Source organism: Tenrec ecaudatus, chromosome 4 (assembly GCF_050624435.1).
Source record: "Tenrec ecaudatus isolate mTenEca1 chromosome 4, mTenEca1.hap1, whole genome shotgun sequence".
NCBI lineage: Eukaryota > Metazoa > Chordata > Mammalia > Afrosoricida > Tenrecidae > Tenrec > Tenrec ecaudatus.
Genome location: NC_134533.1, coordinates 66,133,130 through 66,149,756, shown reverse-complemented (window position 1 = coordinate 66,149,756; position 16,627 = coordinate 66,133,130). Strand labels below are relative to the sequence as shown.

General features: G+C 40.2%; 2 protein-coding genes across 2 annotated transcripts; one reads left to right on the top strand and one right to left on the bottom strand.

Moving 5' to 3' along the window:
* Window positions 1-3,872: 3,872 nt before the first annotated feature.
* Window positions 3,873-4,817, bottom strand: LOC142446798 (olfactory receptor 51I2-like). Its single transcript, XM_075548537.1, has one exon. It carries the CDS (start codon window positions 4,815-4,817, stop codon window positions 3,873-3,875), a length of 945 nt encoding a protein of 314 aa, XP_075404652.1.
* A 7,144-nt stretch (window positions 4,818-11,961) lies between these two features.
* LOC142446797 (olfactory receptor 52D1-like) lies at window positions 11,962-12,985 on the top strand. Its single transcript, XM_075548535.1, is given in 2 exon segments — window positions 11,962-12,002; window positions 12,004-12,985. Coding segments are annotated over 2 exon segments (1,023 nt in total).
* The last annotated feature ends 3,642 nt before the right edge of the window (window positions 12,986-16,627 follow it).

The following is a 16,627-nucleotide window of genomic DNA, read 5'->3' as shown; positions in this document are numbered from 1 at the left end:
TTTCACCATAAAACTTCGTGTCAAAGAGATGCTTTCTTCGAATAGTCAGTGAGAGGATGTAAAGTCTGCAGCTGATACTGTTGGGTCTGTTAGTACACCAGCAGTGGAGCTATCATAAGTCTGAGTCAAATGGAGAGAGTGATATAAGAAAATTACTGAACCGGAGCCTGGATCAATCTCTGAATCACACTTCAATCCATTTTTCTCTTTTGAAATTTTTTATTTCAGAGCCAATACATACCTGGATCTGTTTCACCCAGTTTGAACTTGGGTTACTAATGCTTGATATTCTAAATGGAAAATACATGTGGCCTCATGAAAGACCAGTTCCTAGTCCCAGGAGAAGGACAGTATGCTCAGAAAAAAATCAAGCCTTCTGTGTTTGTTAAGTACCCTATTAGGAGGTATTTTCCTAATTTCTGCTATTCCTACAATTTCCTGTTTCATTATTCCATGTGCTTGCTATTGAAAAAACCATATTGCATTTCAAAAATACTGAGGGGAAGGATCAGTTGATATGCATACATAGACTTCCAATAAAGGCTCATAGGGAAAATATATACATATATTTACATATCCGGGATAAAGTAGAAAAAAAATGTTCAACAAACTCAAAATCATAAGAGCCCAGTCTTAGATTTGAGAGAAACAGGTGAGACCCTCAAGATGACAGCCCTCAATCGTCCTTGAGGTTGGGAAGTGAACCTATGCTTATAATAAATTAAGCAACCACTTAAGATCAGAGGGGCAGCATGTATCTAAGGACAGCACCCTGGTGGTTAGGAAAGAAAGGAGAACATAGAAATGAAATGCAGGAGGAAGTGAAATAGGAGAAAGTACATTGAGGGAATTGCAGTAGATGATGGATTGAAACAAAATGTGCGAGTTGTTAAATGTAAAATTGATGATCTGTACTAAAATGTTTTAAAGTATCCTGAATAAATTAAATTAATTTGAGAACTGATCTTTTAAACTATTCATTCAATCTTTTCCTTGGAACATGCTTTAGTGTCTATTCATTCAGGTTTATTTTGAAACATATCAATAATATTTTGATATTTTCATCCATTAAAATATTTTCTCATTAAATTATTTTCTAGTCCTAGAAAAATTATAACTGGTGTTTCCCTAAATTATGTTTGACATATTTTCTCCATTTTTAGAGTTTTTGTGCTTCCTTGATTAACAAATAATGTAATTTGTAAACAACTGCTCTACAGTTTCATTGGTTCATTTGTCCAGGACTCAGGTGTTGATGGAAATCTATGCGCGTGACCTTGGCGGTAGAGTGGGTTCCATGCTGGACTGCTGTGTGCAAGGTCAGCCACTTGGACGTCCAGCTTCCACTCTTCAGAGGATGATATTTCCCTGTTCTGTAAGGATTAAGAATCCCACAAACACACGGGGGCAGTTCATTCTTGTTCTATAAGGTCTCAATGGGACAAATCAGCTCCATGGCTGTGAATAAGATTGAATTAGCATAATGCCAAACAAAAAGGATAAAATCTGATTACTATAAAAACAGTTTTCTGTACTGAATAAATGTTATGTGACAAACAAAGTACCAATCATCTTACATATATTGGTGTGTTAGGCAGATTTTTGTAGGAAAACTAAACAAGGACATTCATATTGTATAGATAGAGATGATATAGGTATAGACAGATGATAGATGGATAGGATAGACAGACTTGTACAGCAAGAAGGAATATAACAGATAAGTTGTCCAAATAGTAGTCCCGAGGGCTGAGTCCAACTTACTTTTGTGGAGCAGTTAATAAACTGGAAGTCATTTGACTCACATGGGCTGCTGGGTCCAAGGTCAAGGAAGCAAACCTTGGAGTCCTCCCTCAGGCAAGACAGGCAAGGTGGGTCAGCAACAGTCAGTTGCTCAGGAGCTTAGTGAAGCAGGCCCAGAGGGGATCTCAAACTCAAGCAATGCACAGCTACAGGATGCACCAGCCTCCAGCTCAAGGGATGGAAGCACCAGCAGCGTGGTCAAGCCGGTCTCAGAGAAGCCTCAAACTCCAGCAACACCATCCATGATGTCCTAGACGACGGGGCCCGCAGGCGTTATAACACACAGGTTGAGGAAGAGAACTAGCATTAGCAGCAGCACGCTGGGCCGATCAGCAGAGAACAAGCAAGAAGGGTGGACCTTTGTGAGCCCTTTAGCTCTTTGCCCTCCAATCCCATATGTTCCTATTGGCCAGGATGGCACAATAAACTTAACTATCATGATTGGTTATAAACATTTAATAATCTGGTTATCTTGTACCAATTTTACAAATGAATAAACAGTGTCGGGCGTTGTTTTTTCTAAGGCCATAGTCTGCCTCCCACAAAATTCACACTCTTTCTAACGTTACCATACAGTCCATTCTGTAATGAAATATTACTTTCACATAGAGAACTGTATATAATTAAACAGATAAGTACAGAATAATATGTGGGAACAACAGTATAAGTCTATAAAGTTACACTTGAGGCAGACCGAGACGCCTTGTGAGAGAGAGAAAGCAGGTAAGTAGAAACACTAAAGCAAGTACTAGAAATATTTCACGCAGTGAACAGCAGAAACTGAACCAGTGCCTAGCATCATGCATCTGTTCAGTAATATTTTAAACATTTATTTTCAATGAATGGTGTAGAGTTAAGACATTCAAAACAGAATCTATAAAAACAAAGACACCGAGACATTTGTGGGGGAAAGCGCTGTTGTTTCAGGAGACTACAGTGCACAGGATGGCTGAGGCAAATTGTTTGAGCCTATGGAAGATAAGCAGAGACCTGGTGACAGAAACGATTAACAGACTTTACTGCTGAGCAAAAGGTTGATGCTCTGATTATACTGAGAAGGGCCTCGAAAGACAGGCCTAGTGTTCTACTCCCCCGCCCCCTGCAGATCCTATGGATTATCATCTACTCTGACACATGAGCTGTGACAAGATGGAGTTTACTCCACCACAAGAGATATTTTATCAAATTTCATCTTACTGAAAATTAGATCGTATAATGCAATGTGGCTGTAATTTAATTTGAAGGGCCATGCCAATGCGATGCATCCTGTGGACTGAATCCTTCCGAGCATCGTTATCCATGTGTGGCTGCTGTTCGGTTTTGTCCAGTGGCTGCACACACAGCAACCCTATGCACAACAGAACAAACTGCTCTCCAACCTGGTGCCACCCTCGTAATTGGTCTTGTGTTTGAGCCTATTGTTGCAACCACGGTGTCAGGCCATCTCATGGAAGGTCTTCCTCTTTTCCATTGGCCCTCCACTCTGCCAAGCATGATGTCCTTCCCCAGTGACTGGTCTCTCCTGATAACATGGCCATGTCCAAAGTAAATAAATATATATAAAATTCTCTTATTCTATTCTATTCTATATTCTCTTATTATGTAGAAATATGTATAGATAGATAGATAGGTATACACAGCAGTATACTGTGATCATAACTAATATTGCTTTAACATAATCTTTGGGGAAAGAATCATTTGCCCATTAATACAGTGTTTCCATTGTAACAAGTAGTTTCCTTGTGGCGATTCCCATTAAACAAGGATAAAAGAAAGACATTGTGCCAAGAAAAAGACAGACAGATAATCAGGTTATATACTTTTTTAATGAATAAAAGAGAAGGCAAAATCTTACCCACTCTCCCCACTAAATTATAACCCGTTTAACCTATCTGAAATCAACGGATTTGAGGCTTAACTCTTACCAGGATTTGCACCATACGTACAGTGTCAGGGAATCTAATAGTGGGTCATTTTCAAAAGGAAATTAAAAATTTTTGTCAAAGCAGGTCTTGGAAATTCAATGTTTGGTGTAGTTGTAAACATCCTTTGGCCTTCAACCTGTCTCCGGCTCAAAACTTGCTTCCCAGCAGAATTTTGTGAAGCCTTCGGCGAATCTCTTTGGTTTTGATGGAATAGATGACAGGGTTGAGCATTGGAGGCACAAAGAGGTAGACCAGGGACATAAGTGTGTGCACATACTTTGGGGCCTGCCTCCCGTAGTGAGCAGCCATGGACACACCAACCATGGGCACGTAAAAGATGAGCACGGCACAAATGTGGGAGACGCAGGTATTGAGTGTCTTCAGTCGCTCCTCCTTCGAGGCAATGGCCAGAACAGAACGCAGGATGAGCACGTAGGAGAGGACAATAAGTGCAGAGTCCAGGCCAAAGGTAGAGATGACAATGAATAAACCAAAGACGTTGTTGATGGTGATATCACCACAGGGCAGGCGGATCAAGTCGGGGTGCAGACAGTAGGCGTGGGAGAGTACATTGGCCTTACAGAAAGGCAGCCGCTTCAAAAGAAAAGGCAGTGGGAAAACCATGCAGAAACTGCGGATGATAATAGACAGCCCCATATGCACCACTCTTGCATCAGTGAGCACTGTGGCATACCGGAGTGGGTTGCAGATGGCCACATAGCGGTCAAAGCTCATGGCCAGTAGGATCCCAGACTCCATGAAGGAGAATAGGTGGATAAAGAACATTTGAGCCATGCACGAATCAAAATTGATCCCCCTAACATGGAAACAAAATGTGGCCAGCACCGTTGGCAGGGTGGAAAAAGACACACCTAGGTCATTGATTGACAGTAGGGACAGAAAATAGTACATAGGTTGGTGCAAGCTTTGCTCTTCTTTGATGATGAACAGAATCAGGGCATTTCCCACAATGGAGACAGTGTAGAGGACGCCCAGCGGCAGAAACATCCAGTGCTGGGAGGTCTCCAGCCCTGGAAGCCCTGTTAGCCTGAAAGGAGGAGCCCGCGAGCTGTTTGGTGGGTGCTCGCCCATGCTGGAACTCCTACTTAGATTTGAGGACCACTAATCTGTAGAGAAGACAAACATATAATTTTATCCACGGCCTTCGCCTAGTGTCTTAATACTATATCACTCCGTTTCCCACTCTCTAAAAAGAAACTTTTACCTCCTTAATCACTCATTATTGCTCCTCTCGCAAAGATTTCAGAAATTGCCTAAGCATTCTCCGTCCTACCAGTTAGCTAGGTAGGTCACTTTGTTTTCCTTTACACCTGTGTCAGTTATTATCATACTCTTTCTCATATTTAAAGTTATGAAACACTTTTTAATCAATCGATAGGTATAACTTTGTTTCAGACTTAAGACAAAACTCTCCCGATCATTACCTCTTCAAATATGATGCACTTTCACATTGCAAACACTTACTACACCATGACCGCTCCCTGGATTCATGCTCTCATTCTACTGAAGCTCTACCACCTTATTGTGACTTCCAGGTTTCTTTGGTTCTTGTTAGTCTTTCATTTCTTTCAGCCATTTATCCAGAAAAAATACATAAGAAGATATCCCTTCTTAGAGATAATTTTTCTGACATTAAGGCACATACTCTTGTTGATATATACCATCGAATCAATTCCAACTCACATCCCAAATTCCATTTATCTTTTCATTCTTCAGGGGCTCCTGGGTTAAGCAAATAATTAACTTACTCTTATGCTAATTCTCAGACCTTCAAGTCCACCCAGAGGTGCTACAAAAGAAAGATCTGGATTCATTTCCACTTATGAAAATTCAGTCATTGAAACCTTATGGAATACCATTTTACTCCTACACCCATGGGGTCTTGTTTAGATGGAGCCAACTTGACTGATTATTATTTTTCTTTTTTTTGCTTGTTTATTTGTTTTTATTTTTCTGTATACTTAGCTCATGGCAACCAATGTCTACTTAAACAATTTGCTACCAAGTCATTTCCAGGATTTTTTCCCACAACAAAATAGTACCCCAAATTCACTAATTTCCTTGTAATGTAAAATTGTTTCTCACATGTGTTCTCTAGCATTACATTAAAAGAGAACATGTGTGTTTTTATCATCTTATTGAAGATAAAAACTCAAATTCCAAACATCACTTTGCCTTCTTTATCTATTACATCAAAGGATGTTAATAAACAATGCAATGTGCTCTGTCAACACCGTGCTCTGTATTACTCTACTTTCATCGTTATACTTCAGATCCAAGATAATGTGTTCCTGTGACATAATAACATCCGTTTAATATACCTCCTGCCTCTCCCCAGTCACTTCTCTAATCTGGAGCAGGAGCAATCATTTTTAAGAACAAGCATAAGAATGGCATTGCTCTGCTGAGTAACATTAAGTGCTTCCAAAGATTCAAATTCTTTACATAAAGGTCCCAACAATCAAGTTCATCTAAAAGAAACAAACAAACAAAATAATAAGAAGAAAGCATACGAGTGGGGAGAAGAAGTACTCATATTGGGGGAAAAATTTCCCCCTTCTGATCGTCATATCACAGCACCCAGGATTTAAAAAGTCTGAATAGGGTGTCTTAGGGTCGGGCATGCCGTTTTACCTACCTGAGATAGCTTCACGTGTGAAAGGTGCAGAGAGGGAAAGAAGAACCAGAGGCCCTGCATGCCCTGCCCATAGTCCTTAATTACTTTGCTCAAGCTTCCTGACAAACGATTTAAGACTGTCTTTGAGAAGTCCCCTGAGCTTATTTCAGCTCAATGGCCATGGACTGCTGGGAATATGGGGAGGCTCCCCTCCTCTCTACCTGCAAAATTCCTCACAGATAAGGGTCCAGGGTTATTGGAGGGGTGGGTTTTATCAGAAGCTGAAGCAGTTGACCCTATCTTAACCCAACCTGAATTTTCTGTAGGCTCAGGTATTTCTCACTTGTTCCACAACAGAAATTTCTTCTCCAGCTTTTTAAAATATTGATGGTGGTTGTTTCTTTCTTACTCTTTATTTTTATCTTTGTATTACTATCATTATTTTCTTCTTGACTTTGTTTCAGTTGGGTTTCCCAGTTTGTGGAGCACAGAAGGAGTGGATACATAGAGACAATAACGGATGCAATGATTTATCCAAGAATTGGGGTGGGGAAAGGGTGAGGGAATTTGGGGAGCAAACAATGAACATGGGAGGTGGGAAGGGAGCATTAGAACTGATTGTGATGGTTTATATACAACTCTTTTTAAAAGCTATTTGACTATGGGAGTGTATGATATGTGAATTTTATATGAATAAAGCTACTACTTCTAAACAAAAAAAGAAAAAGCCACACATTACCAATGGTTACCATGGGTGAAGGAAGAAGAGGTTTTGTTTAGGGGCCATTGAGTTTGTGTTAATGATGGTGTAATAATTTGTAAAAGGATTTCAACAATGGTTGGACAACATGAAGAATATGATTAATGTCACTGAATTATACACGTAGAAGTTGAATTGGAGAATATTTTGTTGTGTACACTTTTGTCACAATTTTAAAAATTACATGAAATCAATGAGCATAATGGGGGAAATAAAAAGAAGCAGCAGCACTGTGGGCACTGGAGTATAATTGTTGCACTGCTAACTACAAGGTCTGAAAGTTCAAATCCACTAGCTGCTTAGCAGGAGAAATATGAGACTATCTGCTCCCATTTTCAAGGCTACAAAAACCCTGCATAAGGTTACCCTGAGTTGGGATGAGTCAATGACAGTGGGCAGGTTTACAGGGTTTTAAAGGAAGACCTGGGAGAACAAGAAGTTCAGCACTTGACTTCTATTAAAAGGATGGCAGTTTGAACCGACTGAGTGGCACCTGCCAATCAATTCCCCAAAGGTCACAAAACTGAAAATTCCATGGAGTATATGGGATAGCTAGGAGTGAAAATTAACTTAAGAGAAGCTAACAACAACTTAGCATTTTCAAAACCCTTTTATGGAATGCCTAAGACATATGTAGAAACTGTTTGTTTGGAATACGGTGGCGAGTAATGGGGGTTACAAAGGAAACGAGGGCTGTGCTCTGAAGACATGAAGTAGAAACTAATTTATCTGGAAGGCGGCTTACTGAAAGGAACCTTTAGCAGAAGAACTTGAGAGACTAGAAGGCCAATGTTAAGCGATGGGAGGAAATCTGCTTAGAACACTGGTGTCATTCACTCCTCAGGGCAGCTTCAGGGGTGAGTCAGCTGGCCCGTGGAGCACATTTCCTGGCTCAGAAAGCCGTGTTTTACTAAATACTTTGCTTCCTGTCGTTGTCTTAAGACACCTCACCTCCCCATCCCAGCCCCCAGGAGATGAACAACAGAAACTGTGGGGGAGGGGAGACAGCAGTCACTGTAAGATATAAAAATAATAATTTATGATCTATCAAGGGGTTACTAGGGGCAGGGGGAAGAGGAGCTAATACCAAGGACTCAGTAGAAAGGAAATGTTTAGAAAATATTGAAGCAACTTATGTACAAATATGCATGATACAATTGATGTATGGGTTCTTATACAAGCTGCAAGAGCCAATAAAATGATCTTTTAAGTAAAAAAAGAAGCCTAATAATTTTATCTTTGAACTTGTGTTCTCTCAAAAAGTGTAATGACATAATGGAGCATATGCATATTTGCAACCATTTCTTGCTGCCGATTCACATGTAGCGTTCACACAACTCATGCACACAGAAAACCCATCCCATCACTGTGTAGGGCAGTTTTCAGGAGACTCATAGGAATTAGAAGAAGAGAAAAGGGAACATGAAGAAGTAATGAAGAGAAGAGAACACAGGATAACACAAAAAAACATGCAAATTCAATGATTATTGTCGGGAATTTCCTTGCAAAGGTCCTGAGCAAGGATCCTTCCCGGTTGTTAGCTGCCATCACACTAGTTCCCTATCACAGCCACTTCGGGATCTTCCCTTCATTTACCTCAACTACCTGTTCAAAATGCTCCCTAGTGGTGGAGGGGTTCCACGTTGGGCTGGAAGCTGCATGGTCGGCAGTTCGAAACCACCACCAGCAACTTGGGGAAAGACCGGGCTTTCTGCTCCTACACAGTCTCAGAAACCTATGGGGGTGTCTCTACTCTGTCCTATAATGTTGCTATGAGTCAGAATTGATACAATGGCAGCGAGAAGAAGAATCATTTTTCTAGGAACTTGGTGGCATGGTGATTAAGTGCCTGGCTGGCTTCCAACCAAAGACTGAGAGATCCTATCTATCAGCCACTCTTAGAGCAAGATGTAACAGCCTACTTTCATGAAGATAACAGATTTGGAACCTGTATAGGGAAATGTTCCCCTGTCCCATGAAAATCAAAACCAAGCACACAGCCAATGTTGACTCATTGTGACCCTCTGAGGGTTTCTGAGACTGTAACTGTTGACGAGAGTAGAAGGTCCAGTCTTTCTCCCAAGGAGCTGCTGGTGGTTTTGAACTGCTAAACATGAGGATTGCAGCCCAAGCTGTAACCACTATGCCACCAGGGCTCAATATTCTGTCATTTAGGGTGGCTCTAAGTTGGAATTGACTTGAAGAATTAGGTTTGTTTATCGGGGTGTTTTCTCTCTCCCAGAGTAAATCAAATCCCTAGGACAAGCCTCCTGGGATTCACACATCAGTGAACCATAAATAGCCTCACTTGCCATTCTTCCTGAATAAAGTACGCTGGGAACCAGAGGCGAGTTAACAACTCTTTCGGAACTCAAAGGCCAAGGGAGGAAAAGGTATTTCAATCCTGATGAATTACTTAGATTACTTCACTTCTCATAGGAGAGCCACCCAAACCTGCACTGATTCGCAACTTCAATCTCACTGAAAACATCTTCATTCAGATACGCGTCATCGGACCGCCTGACCCTCACAGCCTCACATCCATGTACTGTAGGGAGCTGAGTATCTCCATCTGCAAATGAATGTCTTTGCAAAGGTATGTTCTCTAAACCAGATTCCCAGAAATTAAGGCAGTTTGTAGAAGATACTGGGTGGCACAGACCATTCGTACAAGCTTACTAACAAAAAGGTTGGCAGTTTGAGCCCACCCAGCCACACTGGGGGTGCAGGAGCTGCCCATTGGTTTCTGTAAAGATTATAACCGGAAACCCCTCTGTAGCCACTCTCCTCACGCATTCCATGAGAACAAACGGACTCTGAGGCAATAGGTTTGGCGAGAGGTCTTAGGTTCAGAGGGGGCCCTCCAAAAATCAGTCACTGTGGCATCCCAAAACAAAACTGATGGGAATGTTGGCCCCATGATAGAGGAAAAAGAGCCCCACTCAGCAGCTTTTCCCCATTGTTTCTTCTGGAAAACCATTTCATTTTAACCCGTAGCAGCCTGGTCCCCATTTGGTAGATGCTCCCAGGGCAGCAGTTTTTTACTTTGGTCATTAGACTCTTCCTTTTGGGGCACGAAAAAGAAGGTGGCAAGAACTCTAACTGCCTACTCTCCATAGTTTATGATTTTCCTAAGAGAAACGGGACAGTGTTCAGGCTGAGCACATGAGAGCCAATATCAGACATTGCCCTGCAATTAGGAGGCTCTCCTTCCCTCTGTCACTGGAGAGTCTAGAAGATGACTAATTCCAATAGGAACTAGTGATAGAAAATGTGGAAAGAGACTGGAAAACAAAGCTTTGGGATATAAATGGTCAATTGGGTAAAATGAAAATCCCAACCTAATCAAGAGACCCGAGGTCTAATTTCATTATTGCCAACAACAAGCTTTGTGATGTGAATTGCACTCATCGTCCCATCTGGAGTTAATCTTCCAAATCTTTAAGCTAGCGTGGGATTACTTATTATATTCTGTCCACTCTATAATTCTGGTAGGAGATAGAGACCTTTCGAAACTGGGGTTTATCATGATTTGCGGCATCAGAATTTTTATCTTATGTACTTTTCTTCAGGTCAACCACACACAAAAAAACTCTTAATGAGGTAAGTAGATCAAGTGTTGCCATTACCAATTTATAAATGATAAAACTACTATAGAATTTTTGAATACCACATAGTAAGAGAGTTGGAAAGCTGAGACGATAATTTCATTGCTTTTCCTAAACTGACTCTTTTCACTAAAACAAACTGTTCGAGGCCATACAACAATCTTGTAAAAGAAGCAAAGCTACAATATGAATTTCCTGGCAGCACACCCAGGTTTCTGTTAAGTAAAATGCATTGATGAGGGAAAGTATGCAAAGTGAGTGTTTTTTATAAAAATAAGCTTATCCAGATGTACTTACTGCTAGCATCATAAGTGTCCTGAAATCTATGTCAGTCAGCTCCCGTCCACTTGATGGTTTGATCTACATGTCATATCCCGTCATTAGACTGGTACCCATGTACTACTGTACAATGGGTGTGCCACAGTTGAGAATACAACCTCTTGCTTTGTTCTAGTGTGCTTAATTACTTCAGATATACAATTAGGAAGCATGTGAGTACATTTAGAATCCCCAACCCCCCCCCTTTTTTTGTAGGGTGGATTATATCAGACGATATAAAAAACATTCATTTGGATTTGGACAGATATGATACACAGAAAACAAAGTGAATATAAAATCGGAGCCTTCCGTCTAAAAGTGAGAAGCAAGATAATAAGAGTTACCAAAATCCCCTCCTTTAGTGGACATGGATCTAAATATCAACAAACAGATTCGTTATTAACAAGTACAGTTTACAATAACCTGGGAATATGGCCCTACTGTAAAAGATGGTGATATGAATGAGAAAATGGGTGGGAAATAAAATCTCACTAAGGACTTATTAAGATAATAAAACTTCTGGGATGATTAATTTTCCCCAAGTCCATGAGAAATAGATAAGGGAGAAAGGTAGAGAGCAGGCTCACTATGAGTGACCAACAACCTGACTATAGAGCATTGGTAAAGAACTCCCTAGGTACATGTGGTCAAAGTCAGTAAGTGATGCCCTAGAAATAATGGGAAATAAGTTGAGATTGGTCCAATTATGCACAGGTCTACCTGCTTAGCTTGGTGCATGGGATAGAGAACTCTGAATGTCTCATAACTGGGAAGGAAACAGCAAATAGCAGGAGGGAGGGGAGGGGGGATTTTTGTGGTAAAATTTACAACTCTATAACAAATCAATAACAATTCATCTCTTTTTTTCAGTCTAAGGGGATTATTTGCCATGGAGATGAATATTTCATGTGAATGAACCAAATACTGATGGGGCAGGCATACCAGCACACTTTATAGACCCCTTCTTTTGTCAAGCAGCATGTCAGCTTTCAACATTACTGAAAACAGTCTCCCAGACACTCTCTTCCTGACAGGGATCCCAGGACTGGAGGCCAGCCATACCTGGCTTGCCATCCCCTTTTGTGCTGTGTACCTGGTGGCACTGGCTGGAAATGCTGCCCTTATCTTGGTCATTGTAACAAATCATGCTCTACATGAACCCATGTACCTCTTCCTGTGTCTTCTCTCACTCACGGACCTGGCCCTCAGCTCAACAACAGTGCCTAAGACACTGGCCATTTTGTGGCTCCAGGATGGAGAGATTTCCTTAGCTGCCTGCTTAGCCCAGATGTTCTGTGTCCATGCCATCTATGCTCTGGAGTCCTCGGTTCTGCTTGCCATGGCCTTTGATCGCTATGTGGCCATCTGCCAGCCTCTGAGATACACCACCATTCTCAACCAAAGTGTCATAGGCAGAATCACATTGGCTGGGATTTTCAGAAGTATAGCCATGGTTTCCCCTTTCATCTTCTTGCTGAAGCAACTGCCCTACTGTGGGCATCGGGTCATGGCACATACTTACTGTGAGCACATGGGCATTGCTCGCTTGGCCTGTGCCAACATCACTGTCAATGTTGTCTATGGGCTGACAGCAGCCTTGCTGGCCATGGGTTTGGATTCCATCCTCATTGCCATCTCCTATGTGTTTATTCTCCAAGCGGTCTTCTGCCTGCCATCCCGTGAAGCCCGGCGCAAGGCTCTGAGTACCTGTGGCTCCCATCTTGGTGTTATCTTGGTTTTCTACATCCCTGCCTTCTTCTCCTTCCTTACTCACCGCTTTGGCAGACACCGTGTCCCCAAGAATGTGCACATATTTCTAGCCAATCTCTATGTGCTGGTGCCCCCTGTGCTCAACCCAATCATCTATGGGGCCAGAACCAAGGAAATCCAGATTCGACTTCTAAGAATGTTTCACTTGAGCAAAGACTCAGTGTAAGTTCTGAGCAAATATCAGATATGACACCACAAGAGTAGTGGGTAGAGGAACTGTATTATATGCATGAACCCCAATGGAATGGAAAGTATGAATTTACTTGGGAGGGAACTCCGGAAGGAAGAAGACTGGCCAGATGAAGCAGAAATATCATCTTCCCATGGCTCAACTTGTTCCGGAATAGCATTGTTCTCTCTTGCCTCCGAAGGAGCTATGATTTAGCAAAGAGGAAGGCTGTTCTCAGTCTGGAAACATTCTACTAAGAGAACAAATGAAAAACAAAACAAAGTAAACTCCTGGAGTTGAATTTTAATTCAACTAAAATCAGAGTGTCTGGTTTCAATACTCTTTCATGTCTTAATGTATTAATTTTATGTCTTTGAGAAAATTGCTAGCTCTCTCTGTGCCACAGTTTGGCCAACCATAAAATGGGGGTAATAGTAATACCTAAACATTTAGTCTATGGTGAGGAATAAATAAGTGATTAAATGTAGAAAATTTAAAAGTGTCTAATGCAATAGTGATGGATAAATACATGTAAGATGAGAAACATATCTAACCCCTTTAAGCTTCATTAAAAGAGCTCCAGTGGCATGCTGGGTTACTTGATGGATTGCTAACCGCAAGGTCAGCAATTCAAACCCTGCAGTCACCCTGAAAAAGAAAGATGAGACTTCGCCACCAAACCAACCTCATTGCCACTGAGTCGATGCAGATTCAGTGATCCTATAGGTCAGGGTAGACTGCTCCTGTGAGTGTCTGTGACTGTAATTATTTTTAACAGTTTTATTGTCATGTAATTCACATATACAATTCAATAGTTAAATCGCATCAAGAATAGTTGTACAATCATCACCACAATCAGTTTTAGAATGTTTTCTTCATTCTTGTACTCATCGTTAATAGCCCCCCACTCACCCCCAAACCTACCCTGTCAACTCCTAAGGAGCCATGAATCCAGTTACTGTCTCAGTAGAGTTATCTATCCTAGCATTAATATATAGAAAAACATTTAAACAATAAAAACAACCAAAATTTAACAACAATAACAAAGTAAATTAGCTTAAAATCTCAATTGAAAAGAAAGTAGTAAATATTTAACAACGAGGACATATTCAAAAGGATCATAAGGGATGTCACGAGAGCTTACTAAATTTTAACATAGCTCCATCTGCATCGACCCAAAACTCAATACTTGGCAACTTCCAAACTGGTACCTTGGAACACCTGTGCTGCTGAGACCAGGACAAGTTATAATCACACACGATTCACCACTCTTCCCAAATTCCAGCCAATTTCCTTGAATTAAAGACTTAGGGTTTCTACAAGTCTATTTAACTTCCAGAATACTGAAAATAACATTTAATTTCCAGAGTAATAAAAAATTCCAATGTTTGTCAGTATTCCAGTTGTTTTATTTTTTTTAATGTTTTATTAGGGGCTCATACAACTCTTATCACAATCCATACATACATCAATTGTGTAATACACATCTATACATTCATTGCCCTCATCATTTTCAAAACATTTGCTCTCCACTTAAGCCCTTGGCATTAGCTCCTCTTTTCCAGTTGTTTCATTGAAGAGAACATTTTCAGAAGTTTTTAATTAACTGCACTTACTGATAGCAACCATTTACTGTTCCTTATGATTTCTTGGGATCTTCATGGGAACAACGATGTATTATGTACAAAGAGAAAAGAAAACATAGTGTCTTTGGGAAAACCAATCTACATACACAGACCCATGTATAAAAAATAAATTACTAATTACCATTTTCATATTATTTTGGTTGTAATCTAAACTTCAGGTTCTTCAATTTTAAAATACAGATAATAACTTACAAATTTCCTCGCTGACTAGTGGTGCCAAATAGATTATTTACTTAGTTTATAGCATGGTAGGAATGCAGTGAACATTACTATCCATCCTTAACTATCTACCTAAATTTGAATACAAGATAAAGAGGGTAGAAATCAGAGGCATCTTTAGTGGACGAGGGCTGGGGATGGAGTGGGATGAAGAGTGTACTCACATGGAAAGAGTTTTTCTGACCTCAAGCCCAAAGCCCCGGGAGGTTCTCCTCCTGTGTTTTCTCATTGAAGGCTGGGCCACTCTCGGTACTGACCTGCTGCTTTACACTCACCTGTTGCCATTTCCTCTCATCTCTGATATCAGGTCACCTTGTCACGTTTCCTCAAATTGTTTAGCACTTAATTTATTATTGATTTTCCTAAGTTATTCTTTCACTGTCATCTGAATTATAAAGCACCGTCCGGCTTCTTGCTACATTAATTCTGTCAGTACTGACACATTTATTCCCTTTATCCACTGAGTGGTGTTTCTAACTCCCACATCCACCTGCTGCAATTCTTCCACATGGACACATGAACCTTTTTCTAGCCTCCCCTCCCACCCAAAATGGCACACACACTTATCTTCCTTTATGAACTGATCTTAACTATCTCTCTAATTTTTAGACCTACTAACTTTTTAGATAGAACAAAATACCAAACACTACTTTGGTTTCAATATATATTCAAATGAGCATTTTTCAGTGATAATAAACTAGTTTCCTCAGTGATGTTTTTAGGGGTATCTGAGGGAAGATTGGGAGAAATGGGGAGCCAATAACAATGAGTGCAAGAGAGAAGAATGGATTCTGGTGATGATCGCATAAGTCTTCTTCACGTGGTTGAACTATGAATTGTGTGATGTGTGAAATAGATGCCAGTAGAACTGTTTTTTAAAAAATATTTTCATCAGAACATATGTTTAGGTAGAATAAAAAATGCTACCAAATAGCTGCAGTGCTGTACTGGAAAATATACTTACAATCAAAATGCTTTTAAATATTACCAAAATTTAAGTATTACCAGTATATATTAGATGTAACATAAGGATAAAAATTAATTTGCATAGGAGTTTCTGTTAGTTTTATAAGTAAGCAGTATGATATTTAATAGGAACTTAGTATTTATTTTTAACAAATCATATCACTACTTTAGTTTTCAAATTAGAGTTAATCCTGGTTTTATTAAAATGTACCTAATGTTTTATATTTTTAACATATTTACCATATTCTTTTTCAGCAGTGTAAGATAAGATAAAATAATTATTTATAAACTATTAAGGGACCAGGGGGAAGGGGGGAAGGGGGAGCGGGGAGGGAGGCTGAGGGGAAAAAAAGGGAAACTGAGCTGATTCCAGGAACCCAAGTGGAAGGTGAATTCTGAGAATGACGAGTGCAACGAATGTATAAGGGTGCTTTGCTCAATTGATGTATGTATGGATTGTGATAAGAGTTGTATGAACCCCAACAAAAAGATTTATTAAGAAAAAAATAAAAATAAAAAGAAGTTTAAGTGCAAAATATATATATTTTTTAATTTTTACTGTGAGGGCTAAACAAAATTGGTTAATATTAAAAATGTTTATACATAACTTAATTTTTCCTAAAATGCCCACCACAATGTGTAATACACACAAATATACCTATACATCAAGGGAATACTGTGCTGGTTAATAGATTATATTTTCTCTTTCCCAAACTAACTACCGGAGTTTGCTTTGTAACCTCGGGTTCTGGGTAAGTGGTCTCCATATCAGTACACTGTCTGAGTCAGCCGGTAGGAGGCACTGGGG